Raw genomic sequence first — 15,983 nt, forward strand, 5'->3', positions numbered from 1 at the left:
CCGCCATCTTCTTAACGTGTAGGTAGCATAATGCTCCAATCGTGACAGCCCTGCTTCCAACATCTCAACACTTGAGATGTCGAACGCACGAATGGTGTGAGTGAGAGAAGCAGCTCGACGACCGAAAGTCTACTTCCCCGCAGCATCTGAAACATCCGGGTGATACATTGAAGAATGAGGTAGAAGAGGATGACGATGATACGGCTGACATTGTCGAGCTCAATGATGATGATGATGATGACGTTAATAATGATAATGATCCCGTTCGTACATGCTCCTCCACGTAGCTTTGGGCTTTCTCTTTTCAAATGGAAAAAAAAAAGAAAAAGAAAGAAACGAAAAAGCAAATGATCAAGCATGGTCGTTCACTGCGGGGTCGATTCTGACAATGTGCGTGGTACACAGGAAGAGCTCATTCGACAAGCATGCACGAACCTGCAAGTAGAGTACAATATTATGCTGTCCCCTACGTATCAAGTCCCGATCCTGTATTTCTTCCTGCACGACACCAAAAACGACAGCAGTGGCAAGTCTGCTAAAAGTCCAGATCGTCATCTGGATCTAATTTACAATCGTATTGTTCCCGCACCGTATCGATCGGAACTAAAAAGCGTTGGCATATTGGGCGGTCTGAGCATCGGGGTATGTTTGATATTGTACCTCTTCTTGCCTTCTCCCTTCCCTTCTCCCCCCTCCTCTTCTCTCCCCGCCATGTCTCTACAGCCAACCCTTGTCCATCAAGTAAGAAAGAAGATAAAAAGAACGCTAACTAAACTGTAGCATCACCCCCTATCGGACCTTCCGGTATACTTTGTTCACCCTTGCAACACCCCAGATGCATTGAGGGACATAGCAAGGAGTAAACCAGAAGTAACCGCGGAGACGTATCTGCTCTTGTGGCTTGGCTTAGTGGGGAATTGTGTGGGATTGCATGTTCCGAGCGAAATCCTGATCGAGAGACGAAATCCACAAAGCGGGGAAAGTTTCTTCAAAAGCTAGGCTCCCTTTTGGAAAAGAAAGGAAGGACGAATGAGCAAGAGGACCCAAGAAAGCGGGTGCAATGTCCTTTTTTCCCCCTCCTTTGTCGACCGCAAAATGTAATATACGTCCTATGAATAATTTGTTGGTTTTAATCTTCATCAGATGATGCTTCCATAGAGACGTCGCTATCGTCTTCCTCCATCGGTGCTTCGCCTTCACTCTCGTCTTCTTCACGGGGTCGTTTGACGCCCTGTTGACCCTCGCTCGTTGGTTGCGATTCGGATGCGACAGGTTTTACCGTTGTACTAGCGGAGACCACAGCCGAAGGGGGAGCATTGAATATGGATTTTTGAAGTTCGGTAGATACGCCAGGCGCCGGTGCGGTTGCTGTTGTGTTATATGTACCTCGGAGCTTTGCTATTATATCTGAACTGCCTTTCGCATACACGATTTTCTATTTTCCAAAAAAGAATTAGAATTGTGAGTTTCATATCCCCATTGTTTCCAAATCAGGCCACCAAAATAACAGTATTTGTACATACCATCTCTTTGCCAAAGAACTCAAAACCCTGTAATGCTCGCATAGCTTGAGTGCTGGCTTGAATATCTCTGAATACAACGTGAGCTTGGCCGCGCATCTTTGCCGTTTTCATCGCGACAATGTCGAGGACTGTGCCGTAGGTTGAGAAGAGGGTGTACAGGGCTAGTCGCAAATCTGGCTTTTTAAGTTTATCTGGAAGATTCGTGCAGTATAGTCTGTAGTATAGTCAGTAAATGCGGCTAACAGGTTAAAGGCGGGAATATCGATATTTGATTTCCACGTACGTTTGGTTTGGAGCTCCCACATTCACCACCGCGGATGCGGGTTTGGCCGTCATTTTTTCTGAAATTCCAAACCTGGTATATCTCCTTAAACGAATTAAAATGATCTGTATATCACGGAGCACATCAATTGCTTCGACAACCTCAGGGTCCGTAGGCTGACTTCCTCAACTAGGTCTTTGCGTGTGGATGTTTTGTTTGTGTGAAGAAAAGCAAGCAGAAGCCAAGATCACCTGACTCCCACCATCTCCAAGGTTACTAGTAATCGTTTATCATCCTGCCATGGAGCCTCACAGTTCTTTGGACATAAGGCATCGTAGAGATACAGATTCAGAACACGCTCAACCCTGGCGATAGTAGAGAGCTCCTCCTATCGCACACTTGACCCTCCCAACATGGCTGCTGCCCCGGAAGTGCACCATCTCTTCCACCACCCAATTACCGACCACTCTTTCTCCGCTGATAAGCAGACACTGGCTGTAGCCAAAGATAATGTCGTCGACCTATACCAGAAATCAGGTTCCAAATATAACCTGAGCGATGAGCTTAAAGGCCACGATAAAACTGTGACAGGAGTGGATATTGCCCCTAGAAGTGGCAAAATTGTGACTTGCTCCCAGGGTCAGTGACACCGCTATCACCATCTGATTCCATATTGCTAAATCTAGATGTTTATTTTCAAGATCGCAATGCGTACGTTTGGGAACGCACTCCTGCCGGATGGAAACCAACACTTGTGCTTCTCCGTATTAACCGTGCCGCAACATTTGTTCGCTGGTCGCCGTCGGAGCAGAAGTTCGCTGTGGGCTCGGGTGCGCGCGCGATCGCCGTCTGTTACTTTGAGGAGGAGAACGATTGGTGGATCTCCAAACACTTAAAGAAGCCCATTAGAAGTACCATCACAACTCTGGCCTGGCATCCCAACTCAGTACTACTTGCTGCCGGGTCTACGGATTCACACGCAAGAGTGTTTTCCAGCTTCATCAAAGGCATCGAAGAGCGCCCAGAACCGAGCGCCTGGGGAGAGCGATTACCGTTCAATACTGTTTGCGGTGAATTCCTAAATGATTCTGCTGGATGGATTCACGGATGTGCTTTTTCGCCCAGCGGTAATTCTTTAGCGTTCACTGCCCATGATAGTAGTGTCACTATCGTCTATCCGAGTGCACCAGATCAGCCCCCCAAGGCAATGCTGAATATCAGCACTAGGTTACTGCCATTTATGAGTTTGATATGGAATGGAGAGAATGAGCTTATTGCTGCTGGACATGTCTGAACCCTAATAGCTACACATTCCAAGCCGAATATCCTTGCTGACTAGTCTCACAGGACTCCGAGGCATACCGCCTTAGTGGGGATGAATCTGGTTGGCAATTGCTGGGACCAGTGGATGCAAAAGCACGGGCGGGGGCTGACAGCGTCCGTGAAGAGAGTGCTCTAAACAAATTCCGCCAAATGGATATCAAAGGAAGTACGAAGAATGACACTCAACTCCAGACTGTACATCAAAATACGATTAGCACTGTTAGAGTCTATGAAGAAACTGGAGGCAAAGTTCGCAAATTTAGCAGTAAGTAGTCACTCTTGTTTCCAGCTTTCTTTTGGTGGGTTTTTTTGAGAAACAGACAGCTAACACATCATTAACTTTCGACAGCAAGCGGCGTGGACGGCAGAATCGTTGTATGGAGCGTGTGATATAGAGGCCAATGACAGATGAATGAAGCTCTTTTTTTCTAACTTCTCAACCTTTCTCCTACTCCCTATTCAAAGTTTTTCAACGATATGTGAGATGTCTCAGTGTCCTAATATTCTCCTATGTGCAATCGGTTTCCTTTCATGAATGAGTATACTTATTCGCTGCTGTATTCGTCTTCTTCTTTCCTTTCTTTGATGTGCATATATGCCTTATATCGAATTGCTGCTGTTTCTCGATTGTTTGATATTCACGGTCAGTTTCACAATTCCAGAGTTTGCTTCTTTCTATGGCCCCTGACTCAGCTGGAAGCATCAAACATGGTCTCGATGAGTGTTCTCGAATCACCTTGAACGTCTCTGTAGTCCATTCACCCACCCCCATTTAACATTTAACCCTTAGATACAAGTACCTTGATGGATCTTGAGTTGGAGATCCTAGCTATATAAACCTAAGTTGTTCGTCATTCCACCTAATTCCCTGAAGGATTTTTTGTTTATACACTTCAGATTCTCCCACCGACGACTCGTTCAACACTACGCATACTTCACAAATCTCATAATAGAACAGGAGGAAGCTTTTCTTGCCTAATACATCCACATAAATACGTCAGTTGATGATGGGGACAGCGAAAGCTAAAAAGGACGATTCTCATAAACATGGGAATTCTCAGCCATCAGCATCAATACCTGCAGCCGATGGTAATCCCACCATTAGATCAACCAGCCCACCACAACCCGCATCCTTGAGGCTCCCTCCAATAGACCAGAGTAGGGCGCAAACTCCAGGTCGTCATCTACCACCTATATTTCCGCATCCTGCGCCAATGAGCCAACCTCGACAACTTATCCAACCTCCGTTGGGCGATAGTAGCGCATACAAACCATTTGACACATTCCCCACGCCGCGGCCAACAGCCAGCCATACCCGCACTCTCCAATCGATATACCTTCGGGAAATAGAATTCCACTGTATATGTGCTGCCCGCCGTTTTTGGGAAGCCCACCGTCCGCAGCCGATGTTAAAACTGGTCGTCCCGAATGCTGCCCGTCCCTCACGCCCATTCGGCTCAGATATCCCCTGGAGGGGTATCAACGTGCTGACAGATCCAGCATTCCGAGATCTTCAGCAGCCGATAAGGGAAATTTTCCGTACAGTCGACCAGGCCACTAGGAATGACGATGGGCTGGGATTGCGAGAGTATCTGAGCTTGATTGCAGACTTGGATTGGGATCGGGTTCGCCAGCAACAACATCAACAACACCTGTTGCAACAGGGACAGCAGCAGCAATCGCCATCACGGCTTCAACAACCGAGTCAGCAACAGCTGACCCCCTCTGGACAACCAGGAATACCAACGGTAATCACCGCTCCCCGGCCCCTGTGCCCGCCACCAAATAGCAATGTCGTCGATACAGCCCGAAAGGCATACTCTCCACAATTCACGACTATCCAGCTACTCGACGATCTGTACACATGGTGCGAGACTGTGGTGGATGCGGTACTTAAAGTGAATGTCTGGGATGGCGATAAAGAGCCAGTGGAGCTGAGCTTTGCAGAACTGGAGGGTGTTGTTTCATCAGCTAAGGGGTTGGCTCTTTCGTTGAACGGAACAATGGAGCATCGTGCTATTGGTGAGGTTTGGGCGAAATGGCTTCAGTCAAGATATCCATAATTCTTGGTTACTGGATGGCAGGCGGTGGGAGTTGATGCTGGGAGAGATTGAAGGATACATGGATGGATGGTCACGAGGGAGGGGATCTTTGCGATTCATGGGCCGAGAGTTACCTTTTTTCCACCTCTCACTCTCACATTTTTCTCTTCCTCTTCCTGTTTCAATTTCTTTTGTTTATTCTCTGCTTTCTTCCGTCATCCTTTCCCTCATATTTTGTGATTTAGTTTTCTTTTTCCGCTGGTGCTCAATGGCCTGATCCTCCTGAAGAAATTGTCGTAGCTGAACAACACCCACCCCTCTTCACCAGGCAATGCCACGTCTTAGCATCTCTGTTAGCGACTCAAAAGAATGTACCATTTTCCATTCACAGGTAGTTTCCTGGAGTACGTGCAATAGTTTCTTTATTGAGTCCAAGGATTATCTAGCGACGCATTTACGTCGTGATCTAACCGTGTAGGGAACTAGTATGCGAGTATCGTAAAATGTCCATGGGGATTTTTTGGATCCAAGGGATTGCTCGGGTGGTTGGAGGATAACTATCGGGAGATCTCAAAACTCTTCCAATAATGGTTCCCCTTCGCCGCCAAAAACATGTCGGGTTCCCGCTCCAGGTTGCTGAATGAGAATTTCCGCGTGGGAATAGTCCATAAAGGTCCAGTCCGGCCCAAAGCTGCACAGGGCGCAATTCTGGGGAAATGGTTAAACCGGAGGGCGACACTTCCTTTGTTCTATGACCTCTCAGGTGTCTCTCAGCCAGGATGCGACGAACAGCCGAGAGAAGCATGGGGGCGAATGCTTCCAAGCTCAGAGCAGGCAATTGGATCATCGGCATCCAGAGAGAGCAGTCGGAAAACGATATCGCCAAGTAGCCTGCCTGAACAGGGTTGGTTCCCAGGAATACCTTGTTTCCTGGCCAATGCGTGGCAGGCGAAATTCTTAATTCGTTTTAATTCATAGAGGCCTCCTTTCTGCTTGGAATTGATCATTTCGCAAAGCACTAATTACCCTGCAATCCGTTGCCGAAACTCTATCCCATCAGGACAATGCTGACGATATTTTGATATGGGCGGATGGCCCTCAAGTGTTGTAGTTCGTGCCAGGATTCGACAAGATTCCTACATGCTCCGCTTGAATTGACTGAGATTGACGACAAGGATGTGTACATGAGTATATTCGATTCGTTTCTAGCGGGCGAGTTCCCCCAGCAGCTTCGTAAATCCGACCAAAGGCTTTGTGCCCGACACTGTGAGTGTCTCCGTCACTGTCAACGAACGGGCTCTGCTTCGTAGGGAATTCAGCATCTCTGAAAATCGAGCAAATCTTTAAACCATTCCTTCCTACTCGGTAGATAAATCTAGAGAGATAGAGAACTGAAAATAATGCCTACTATTGAAGATCCATAAGAGTATATATTCGAGAGCTCGTCTGAAACGTTCGAATCCCGCCTCATATTTGGATGTTCGAGGGGAGTGGGCCTGGAAGACTGCTTCACAGCATTGTTACCATTAGTGCGACATCCAGCACCAGCATATTTTTGTCCCAAGCGTGGGCTCAAGCCTACCCTGAAGAAACGCTGAAAACTTCCCAACTCAGCTTGGGAATTCCCAGCTTAGCAACACCCGGCGCCCCATCCCACCACTGTTTCCCGATGATCAAGTTCCGTCGATCAGTGCACCAGAAATCCCAGACACTCAGGTTGTCAATGGCCATTTCACTATGGAGTTCTTGCTTCTCCATTACTCTCTTGCTATGACTCCAATCATCCGCAAAGTTCAGTCACTTTCCGTTAATCCTTGCCCCATTCCTTAGCTGTTTCTTTTCTTTTTGTGAGAAAACGGCGTCTGCAAGTCTGAGTTAGTATACGAGAGGTTTGAAAGTCGGTATGTATCAAAAGCAAGTGAGCGGATACAGACATCACCGAGAAATTTCTTGTTCTACATATATTCACGGTTCAAAACGGGATAACTGCACAGGAACCCAAGTTGACACAGGAATATACCTCTACAAACGCAGACCGTCTCGGGGGGGTGTTGAAATGTGTGCTATTTTATTGCAGCAGCTATTGCTGAAAGCGGGATTTCACATTGATGAATTCTAGAAAAATGGATTTCGATGCATCATATGAACAAGAGTCTGAATTGGAGCTCCATTTTTCTTGTGATTCCTACCAGACTCTCGACAATCGGTGTGACCGGAATTATTAGCCATCGCTTAGATAAATTGGTCTGATTTCAGCCCAGGGTCACTTTCCGATGTCAGTTTTCACGGCACAGATTTCGAACCCACACTTGATCAGAGGGATACCATAGTATCAATCAACATTCTTGGAACTGCTCTGTCTCCATCTTGCGCGTAATTTATCATTCATTCATTCATTCGCGAATGGCAGGAACAAGTTCCACGATCAGATATTTCAATTGTTCATATATCCGGTAAGAGAGAGATCAAAAGCCCATCTCGAGAAGTTGATGGGAAGCGCATCAAATACCGCGGGTTGATCTGGAATGTCTCGACTCTCCCAAAGGGTCCTTGCTTGCGAATTTCAGAGTCCAAGAAATATTCTGCTGGAGGAATTGGATTGGGAGGTTCGTCCACTCTACTACCAGCAGGTGAACGAGAGGTATGCACTTAGATCATTATACTACTGTACTTATTGTGGCACAACCCGTCATTGGCCCCAATCAAACCATCCCATATGGTGTAGTGGCTAACATCAGCGTCTCTCACACGCTAGCCGGGGGTTCGATTCCCCCTATGGGAGAAAGTACTTTATTTTGGTTCCTTTTTTTTTTTTTTTTTTTTTTGGTTCTTGATTGTTACTATATATTATATTCATTTATGTCAATTTGACACGAATCATTACCACGAATCATTACCACGAATCACACACCTCATTATCAAGTTTGCAATGCCAGATCCATCTACAAAGCCCAAGACAGGCAGTTTGATGCTGCGTTGCACAGGCATGATACAGAGTAGCATTCTGTCAAGAAGGGAAACATGAAATCATTCAGCCTGAATTCTGAGATGGGAATCCCATGAATTCCTCATACGCCAGAACCAGCAGGCGTAATGGCAGCTATGTCACCTCGCTATGCAAACGGAGAGATCCCATATTCCTCCACCCCTTCTCCCCGATCCCCCAAATTTTGGACATGGATTTATTTTCTTTCCTTGCCCTTTTTTCTTTTTTCTATTCGGCAGCAGAATATTGCAAGGGGGCATTTTTGGGGTGTCAATACCAGGAGTCGTGCTGCACCACAAACGGGCAAAGCGGAAAGATACCACAGTCAACAAAATGGCACATTGACCAACACACTCACTCCTTCAGGCCTGATCCGCCCATTTTGCCATATATAGGTATATCCTTCCGCCCTACAATGTATAACATACCTCCATCTCCTTGAATCCGACAAACCATATGATGGTATTCTTGGACAAATGACCCTCACTAACTGCGGCTGGAACTTCGTGATGGATCGATTGCCCACTGCGTACTCTAGCGTCAATGCATGAGCCTTCCATGATTTACACAAGAGTCGGAATTTTTTTGTTCAAAAGATCATAAGCTTTCATGAGCCAAAAAAAAAACAAAAGTACTTTCTTTAGCGCTTGATAAAAGACCAAAAGATTCAAACGTTGACTAGTCAGTTACCAACCCCAAACACTAACTTAGCCTCCCCACAAGCTAAAAAAGCCTTCCGTCTGAGCAAAATTTGGGTGCCGCAACCTTACTTCATTACCCTGTCGATGGGCGTTAATTTTAATTTCATAATAACTATCTTAGTTTCTATTATTTGAGAAATCCCACGACAATGCAGCATGCCTGGGAGAGGAGTAGCTTAGCGACAATCAGAAAATTCTGACGGATTTGGAGACGATCTTCACCTCAAGACAAAAACTCATGCATGTTTGATTCGATGGTTCGAGGAATGCCGTGGCAGCTGAGCCGCTCGCTGATCAGGGTAGCTGCATAAAGAGGCGCAGGCCAGGCGATGGCACCACAGGATCGGCAAGGGTGGGGTTTCACCCTTGGGGCATCTTAGGTCAACGTGTGTTGTCTCATACATATGCGGACCAGCTCAGAATAATAATCGTCCTTCTACTATGGGCACATCGCGGAGATGGGATAAGACATCACTGTCCAAAACCAGAGCGAGGAAACACACACATAAAGGGTTCTTCAGAATATGAATACGAGAGTATGGTCATCATATATTGTTTGGCATTATATACATATATATATCTCTGTGCATAGTGGTGGTTTGAAAAAAATGTATGAAAAAGTTAATGGTCGACAAGACGCATGTGACTGCGTAAGAACTTTGGTCTGGGTTGATGGCTCTAGAGAGATTCCAAAGAATTGTTCTCGACCTGAGCATTAGTCTAAAAATAATGTATAGATCGACAGCATTAGTTCAAGTCAAATGCAAGAACTGTCAGGTGCCATGGAGTGCATGTTGAAAAGAAACTGAAGGGGAACGGAAGAGAAAATAAAATAAAAACCGGAAACGAGAAATCCTGTGTCATACGACCGCGGGCCAGCCGCTGGAAAAATCAAGGCGATTCCATCCAATAAGTTGGTCAGCGTTCGACATTCCGATCTTGGTATTTGAATAGTGATAGTAGAGCACCGGGCCGTACTCTGGGTGTGTCATGACTCCTCTGTTCAAGAAAATATAGGGTTTTAGTATCAGCATTTACTCACTGAGCGCTTGTCGCTGGTTGACTTGTTGGTTGTAAAAGGAAACAACAACAACCGGGGAAAATTATGGGATGGGAAAAGAAACAAAACTTACTGGCCACCTGGTCCGAATATATCATCGTGGCTTGCGAGGACAGTCATACCTCCCCCTTCAGTACATGGCCGTCCATCGGGACCAGTCTAGTATCGGAATCAGCTACACTACCCCAAACGAAAATCGAGGAACAACAACATGGAAAAAGACTCACAAAAGGGCCAGACGCTTTAGATGACCGACAGGCCTTGATGCGATACTCTTTGCCTTTGGGAGGAGGATGAATATCAAAATCACCGGCTTGCCCCCAAGAGAAGAAAAGAAAGTAATCGTCATTGTTTCTGTAGAGATAGGAAGCCTCGATGTCGTGGTTCGAGCCTGGCTCGTAGGCGAGGTTGATAGCTGAAGATAACGATGATGCTTTGGTCGCATCGCCATTCATCCCAAGCTGGTAGAGACCGCCCCAATAAGATCCGAAATTGAAACGGAATGTGCCATCTCCATCCTCAAAGAGGTTGCCGTCAATGGCGTTGAAGTTATCGCTCGTCGTGGTCTGTACACCAATCGAGCCATGATCAGTCCAAGAACCTGGCTCCATGGTTCGGGAGGTTGCCAGCCCGATGGCAGAATTGCGCGAGCCAAGCGTTGACACTGAGTAGTAAACGTGGTACTCATCGTTAACTTTGTAAACATCGGGAGCCTGCATATGATCAACACAAAACTCCATAATTTCTTTCCGTTTACACCTTTCCCAAACCATCAACCACTTACCCAGAGGTCGTGCTTTCCTGGAAGATTTATCGACGAGCCCTGTGGCAGCATGGATTTTGGAGCTGACCACGGGCCCTCCATCGAGGAAGCAGACGAGATGGATATCCCATTGTATGACTGGAAGCGGAAATATTTCCCATCTGACGTCCGTCGGATGAAACCCGGGTCACGGCCATTGCAAGAGCCGCGACACGGTTCCGGATTGGGAACTCCTTGAACAAGCGTCCAAAAGAGGAGCTGGATGAACAAGGGGGTATGGAGTGAGAGCATGGTGGGTAATATTTGCAATAGAACTATGGGTTTGAAAATATCAAAAGCAAAGGTCGATAGCTTTTCGTCAGGTGAACAGTGGGAAGGGGACAGCTTTAAAAAGAAAGAGAATAAAATTGAGATATCGAGATTGACGCCAAGGATTTCCATGAATGTGGGTTAACTTAATCTGTGCATTCCTGGTCATTGCTTTGTGGAGTAGCTCGCGGGCGAGCTGTTGGTATGGGGCATGGGCTGCAACCGGCCAATGCAGGCATCGGCGCGGATTGGAAAGGAAAGAGAGTTATACCCAACACAATGTCTCTGGATAGCTCTGTCACAAGATCCAAGTTCTCGGCATCATTGCATTTCTTCGCTGAGCACCCACTATGCGCAGCAACCTGTTTTGAGGAAGGTGCTATGAGAGCTCCGAGGGGAACTGAACTTTGTAAAGAGACGTGCTTGACAGCGCGTAGCAACGCTCAGGTTGCGAACGGTAACAAAAAAAAGAGGAAAAAAAAGAAAGATAGAGAGAGAGAGAGCGCATTATTGTGGCAGTGTAGTTCGTGCAAGCTGATCACTTCGAGAACTACACGAGCCAATGTAGCGCTGGAGGGGGCTGAATGCTTTCAATCTCCTGGCTCAATCATCTTGGCAGACCAAGGTGACGAGAAGTCGTGATTTGCGGATTCTGTCAGCCTCAGCCGGCCCTTTAACCGATTGCCGAAGGGGTGAAGAGTTGCAGAAGAAAGTTCAGCATATGTCTTGGTCCACCTTGAAAATCCCGAAAATCGAGAGATAAGCTTCGACCCCGCAGCTCTTGTTCAAACCTTCCAAGCAAACCGGATGGCTGGGATGGTGAGATCAGCATCAGAAGGGAAGCACAGAACACGCATCATCTGGCTGCACTGGTTGCACCTATCTCGAGGTCCCCGCAGGTTCAGTGACAAGGGCAAGGAGCCTGTCAATGTTGATTGCCAAACTCTGGAGTGAGCAATCCACTCGCCACCAGCTGGCATGTGTCATCAGGTGTCATTCCCAGGTGTCATGCCTGGTTTCCTCTTTGATACTGTATACTGTTTCACTCCGCCCTGCAAGTTCAGTCTCTCCGAATGTTGGTCTCGGAAGTCCAAGTCATTCTCCCATGAAAATGCGGTGTTCCCTGTTGTCTAAGATTCGATGTGTACGCTAGCGCAGACCCGTCCTGGAGCCTCTGGTCCACCATCGGAGAATCACATGATATCAACTGTGTCACCAAGTCAACAAGGAATCACCTTTCACGAGAGAGCACGATATCCAGTAACCTTAAATATGCTCTTATTAGTTAACCAAAACCATGCTAATCTTGCCCAACAGGATCATCATATATGCCAAACGCTGGAAATAGGGTATGCCGTTAACCGTAGCTTTGCTAAGACCGAAAATTTTCCGGCATCAAGCGCCAGAAAATAAAAACAATGACGTCGCATAAGGGTATAGAGGAAAAATGAACAATAAAAAATGAAACCCGAAAAAACGGGAGCAAGGAGATTGGACATGAATGGGAAAACAACAAAAAGCACGCTACCAATGAAGAAAAATCCCGAAACCCGAAAATCCAAGGCCAAAAAAAAAAAAAAAAAAAAAAAAAAAAAAGGATCTAGCAGCTAATTCAACCCATTCCCATTGCTACCACATCGGCTCTTCCCCCGCCAACTTCCCCATGGCCACTTCCATTTCCAAAGCCATTTCCAGAAACCATGATCACCAGGAGCCTTCTCACCCCATTTCGGCGATGGCAAACAAATCCCCAAACGCCAAAAATAATCGCGGTGCCCAAACAGCAGTTCCCACAGCCGATAGCGGTGAGGAATAGGGCTCCACTCTGTCAAGACCTGGTTGATTTCATTACCATGGTCTTGAACTCGGACTTGCATCCGACCCCCCAGCCTCGATCCGGACGATAACAAGGGAAGTTGTTGCTGGTGCTGTTGTTGATGGTTAAGAGATATAGTAGTGTCCATAATTACACCATCATCATCATCATCATCATCCATGTAATCATCCCCGTCATTCCCAATGCGCCCGGCATCTGACATTCTCAATTGGGCTGTGGATAAAGCCAGGGTGAAGGGCAATAAGTATCGTTTATCCGCTAGTTCAGATCCAGCGATGCATCCAGGGTCCGCATCGCCCGCGCAGTGCTGAATATCAGAGATCTTAGGAGGCAGATCCGGTTTTGAGATATATATCTCACCCGCGTGAGGTCGGTAGCCCCATTCCGACAAAGGGAGAAGAGGGACTGGGTCGTTAATGTGCGTGACGCGGTGATAAGAGAATGTCTTGTTGGCGCTGTTCCCCGCATTCCGCTTATTGTCGTAATTCAACGATAGCGACGAATTTTTTAGACCGAATACCACATCTATATATTCCACCAGCCCCTGATTTCCCACCCTTGGCTCCCCAAACGTCGTTACCTGTGGCTGCCAGCCCCGAACCTGAAACTCGAGGCCGGCAAGGGAGGCAACGGCTCCGCCCAACGAGTGTCCCACCAGGACCAGCTGGTAATCGGGATACTTGGCCATCGTTTGTTTTAGAGGCTTCAGCAGTAAATGTCTTGCGTTCTTCCACGATTCCATGAATCCGGCGTGGACAGTGCAGTTAATGCAGCGTGGCTGGTCTGGCGAGGCTGGGTTTTTGGCAGGGTATGGAGCGTAGACCTGCGGGATAGCAGAGAGGTCCGCGATGGTGTTTGCAATCGAGTAGGTGCCGCGAAATCCTATGATGATGCGTTTGCGCCATGGTGAGTGGGAGAGGACGATAAAGCCGCATGAATCTGAGAGAAATGGGCCTGAGTTCCAGGTCTGTATTGCGTTTTTTTGTTTTTATGTTTTTTTTGTGATTAGCGAGTCGTAGCAAGATATATATGTAGCAGGAGATATGGCACGGCGTATGCTTTGCGACAATATCTGATATTTCACTGAAGCTCCATGGATTTACATACCGTGACCAGTTCAAAGCCTTCAAATTCATGACACCGTCCAGCGCAAATGAATGGCTTATACACGCCTGTCGTCCCAACGCAATAGGTTATATCAACAATACGGGAAAGCTCCTCAAGAGAGGTAAACAGCTCCTTCGATATCGTGCGTATCTCCCTCGGACTCCGTGTCGTGTCATCAATATAATCGGCCCGATGTTCCGGGAGGACTGCAGCGATGCTGTGAATTATTGCGGAGAAAACGAGGATGAGCAATGACTTCATCGTGACAGTAGTTGGACAGGTAGCAACGCGTTCATTGCATTCCTTTGTAATCTAGTAGCAAGAGTAGGGAAACTTCAGTCATCCTGGGCCATGGACAATAGGTTGGGTTAGGAGTTTAATAAGGCTCATGGAAGACTAGAACGTTTGGCTGAGAGCTCACACGACCTGGTCCGGTCATGTGACGTAATGAAGCAAATGGACATTATGTTGGGCACTAGTTGCCCAGGTGGCCCTCCACCGCACATGATTACCCCTATATAGTTAGCTAGCAATCGCACAATGAGAAGATTAACCATCCCACAGGTTATGACTCAGATAGCAGATTTTTAAATAAAACAATATGTTTTAATTAGAATACACTGCAACTGATATTATATTGAATAAGTTGAATATTATTTCCTTGAATAGAGAATTCTTTATCTATATAAATAATTGTGATGGGTTAGCACTCATTAGCAGTTAATTTACACAACTAACCCCCTACTGTATGCTCATATACTTATGTGTGCTTATGAAGTTCTCTCACATTTTCTTGTAATTTCATTTTACAATTATATATATCTTAACACTCTAACAATTCTTCTGCTCTGTGTTTTTTTAAAATACAATCTCTAATATTTCTTTTATTTCAATTTCTCTGTTTATAAAAATTCTTTTATATAATCTCTTCTTCTGATCTTCTTTCTCTTTTTTTTTTTAATTAATTTATAAACTGTTATCAGAATAGTGTCAAATTTATTGATAGTATTATTAAAATAAATTATATAAACTATATAGATAGTATAAATAATTTAATTTATAATATTAATAATATCTATTTAATCAGTAATATATCTATTATATTATAAATTAATTCATCTGTATTTAAAATTTGAATATCTAGTTATTAGATTCTATATCTGAATGTATCAATTATATTAAAAACTTGAGTGTTTTGTTATTAGTTTCTATACTCAAGTATGTTGATTGTATTAAAAGATTCAAATATCTAATTATTATATAAATTTCTTACTAAATCTGAATACTTTTATTATTAGATATATAGATTATTATATCTAAATATCTGTAATATAATTAATTATTTTATAAAGAGATCTGAATATCTATAAATTTATAATACTGTAAATAATATTTATAAAGTGTGATAGATTAGTATCTGTTAGTAGTTAACTTATACAATCAACTCTTTTTCATTCATTCACTCTCTCACATACTCTCACATACCCATGAAACACCTCTCTTCTCATAATCTCACTTTATACTTGTGTAGTCTTTAATAATTTCTCTATATAATTCTTAAACATTCTTTCACTCCACACTTTATTGCAGTATAATCTCTGATATTCTTTTATTTTAATTTTTCTTTTATAAAAATCCTTTTATATAATCTCTTCTTCTGATCTTTCTTCTTTTTCTTTTCTTAATCAATTTATAAACTATTATCAGAATAGTGTTAAATTTATTGATAGTATTATTGAAATAGATTATACAAACTGTGTAGATAATATAAATAATTTAATTTATAATATCAGTAACTTCTGTTTAATCAGTAATATATCTATTATATTATAAATTGATTCATCTATATCAGTTTGAATACTCTATATTTACAATTATATCTAGATACTCAAATTAAATTTAAAAATAAATTACTCAAGTTCTACAAAATCATATCACTGTAATAATACTGTAAGAAAGCTTAAATATTTAGAAGTTTATAACTGTATATCTATAAAAAAATCAGAATATCTATAAAATATTTTCTTTAAAAAATAAAAACTGAATCTTCTGATCTTTAAGTTATTAGAA

The 15,983-nt window shown here is 44.4% G+C and overlaps 7 protein-coding genes and 1 non-coding gene across 8 annotated transcripts; 4 read left to right on the forward strand and 4 right to left on the reverse strand.

Moving 5' to 3' along the window:
• Positions 1-76: 76 nt before the first annotated feature.
• On the forward strand, positions 77-844 carry HCBG_09134 (uncharacterized protein; the record flags this gene model as incomplete). Its single annotated transcript, XM_045436183.1, has 4 exons — positions 77-94; positions 174-263; positions 406-642; positions 836-844. 4 exons carry the CDS (start codon positions 77-79, stop codon positions 842-844), a joined length of 354 nt encoding a protein of 117 aa, XP_045283171.1.
• On the reverse strand, positions 182-1,962 carry HCBG_09135 (RNA binding domain-containing protein; the record flags this gene model as incomplete). Its single annotated transcript, XM_045436184.1, has 3 exons — positions 182-1,435; positions 1,524-1,737; positions 1,807-1,962. The coding sequence occupies 3 exons, from the start codon at positions 1,857-1,859 to the stop codon at positions 1,130-1,132; spliced, it is 573 nt and encodes a 190-aa protein (XP_045283172.1).
• A 156-nt stretch (positions 1,963-2,118) lies between these two features.
• On the forward strand, positions 2,119-3,966 carry HCBG_09136 (Arp2/3 complex; the record flags this gene model as incomplete). The annotated part of the gene is made up of 4 exons (XM_045436185.1): positions 2,119-2,424; positions 2,487-3,073; positions 3,133-3,373; positions 3,458-3,966. The coding sequence occupies 4 exons, from the start codon at positions 2,199-2,201 to the stop codon at positions 3,496-3,498; spliced, it is 1,095 nt and encodes a 364-aa protein (XP_045283173.1).
• Positions 3,967-4,112: 146 nt separating this feature from the next.
• HCBG_09137 (uncharacterized protein) lies at positions 4,113-5,171 on the forward strand (the record flags this gene model as incomplete). Its single annotated transcript, XM_045436186.1, has 1 exon — positions 4,113-5,171. One exon carries the CDS (start codon positions 4,113-4,115, stop codon positions 5,169-5,171), a length of 1,059 nt encoding a protein of 352 aa, XP_045283174.1.
• Positions 5,172-5,616: 445 nt separating this feature from the next.
• On the reverse strand, positions 5,617-6,908 carry HCBG_09138 (uncharacterized protein; the record flags this gene model as incomplete). Its single annotated transcript, XM_045436187.1, has 4 exons — positions 5,617-6,080; positions 6,320-6,491; positions 6,559-6,646; positions 6,733-6,908. The coding sequence occupies 4 exons, from the start codon at positions 6,906-6,908 to the stop codon at positions 5,617-5,619; spliced, it is 900 nt and encodes a 299-aa protein (XP_045283175.1).
• A 952-nt stretch (positions 6,909-7,860) lies between these two features.
• HCBG_11081 lies at positions 7,861-7,932 on the forward strand. Its single transcript has one exon. It is a non-coding gene; the product is annotated as a tRNA-Glu (tRNA).
• A 1,765-nt stretch (positions 7,933-9,697) lies between these two features.
• HCBG_09139 (glycosyl hydrolase) lies at positions 9,698-10,951 on the reverse strand (the record flags this gene model as incomplete). The annotated part of the gene is made up of 4 exons (XM_045436188.1): positions 9,698-9,836; positions 9,971-10,056; positions 10,125-10,610; positions 10,682-10,951. 4 exons carry the CDS (start codon positions 10,949-10,951, stop codon positions 9,698-9,700), a joined length of 981 nt encoding a protein of 326 aa, XP_045283176.1.
• A 1,625-nt stretch (positions 10,952-12,576) lies between these two features.
• Positions 12,577-14,174, reverse strand: HCBG_09140 (extracellular lipase; the record flags this gene model as incomplete). The annotated part of the gene is made up of 2 exons (XM_045436189.1): positions 12,577-13,773; positions 13,914-14,174. 2 exons carry the CDS (start codon positions 14,172-14,174, stop codon positions 12,577-12,579), a joined length of 1,458 nt encoding a protein of 485 aa, XP_045283177.1.
• Positions 14,175-15,983: the final 1,809 nt, after the last annotated feature.

This window comes from Histoplasma capsulatum, assembly GCF_000150115.1.
Source record: "Histoplasma capsulatum G186AR genomic scaffold supercont2.21, whole genome shotgun sequence".
NCBI classification, from domain to species: Eukaryota; Fungi; Ascomycota; class Eurotiomycetes; order Onygenales; family Ajellomycetaceae; genus Histoplasma; species Histoplasma capsulatum.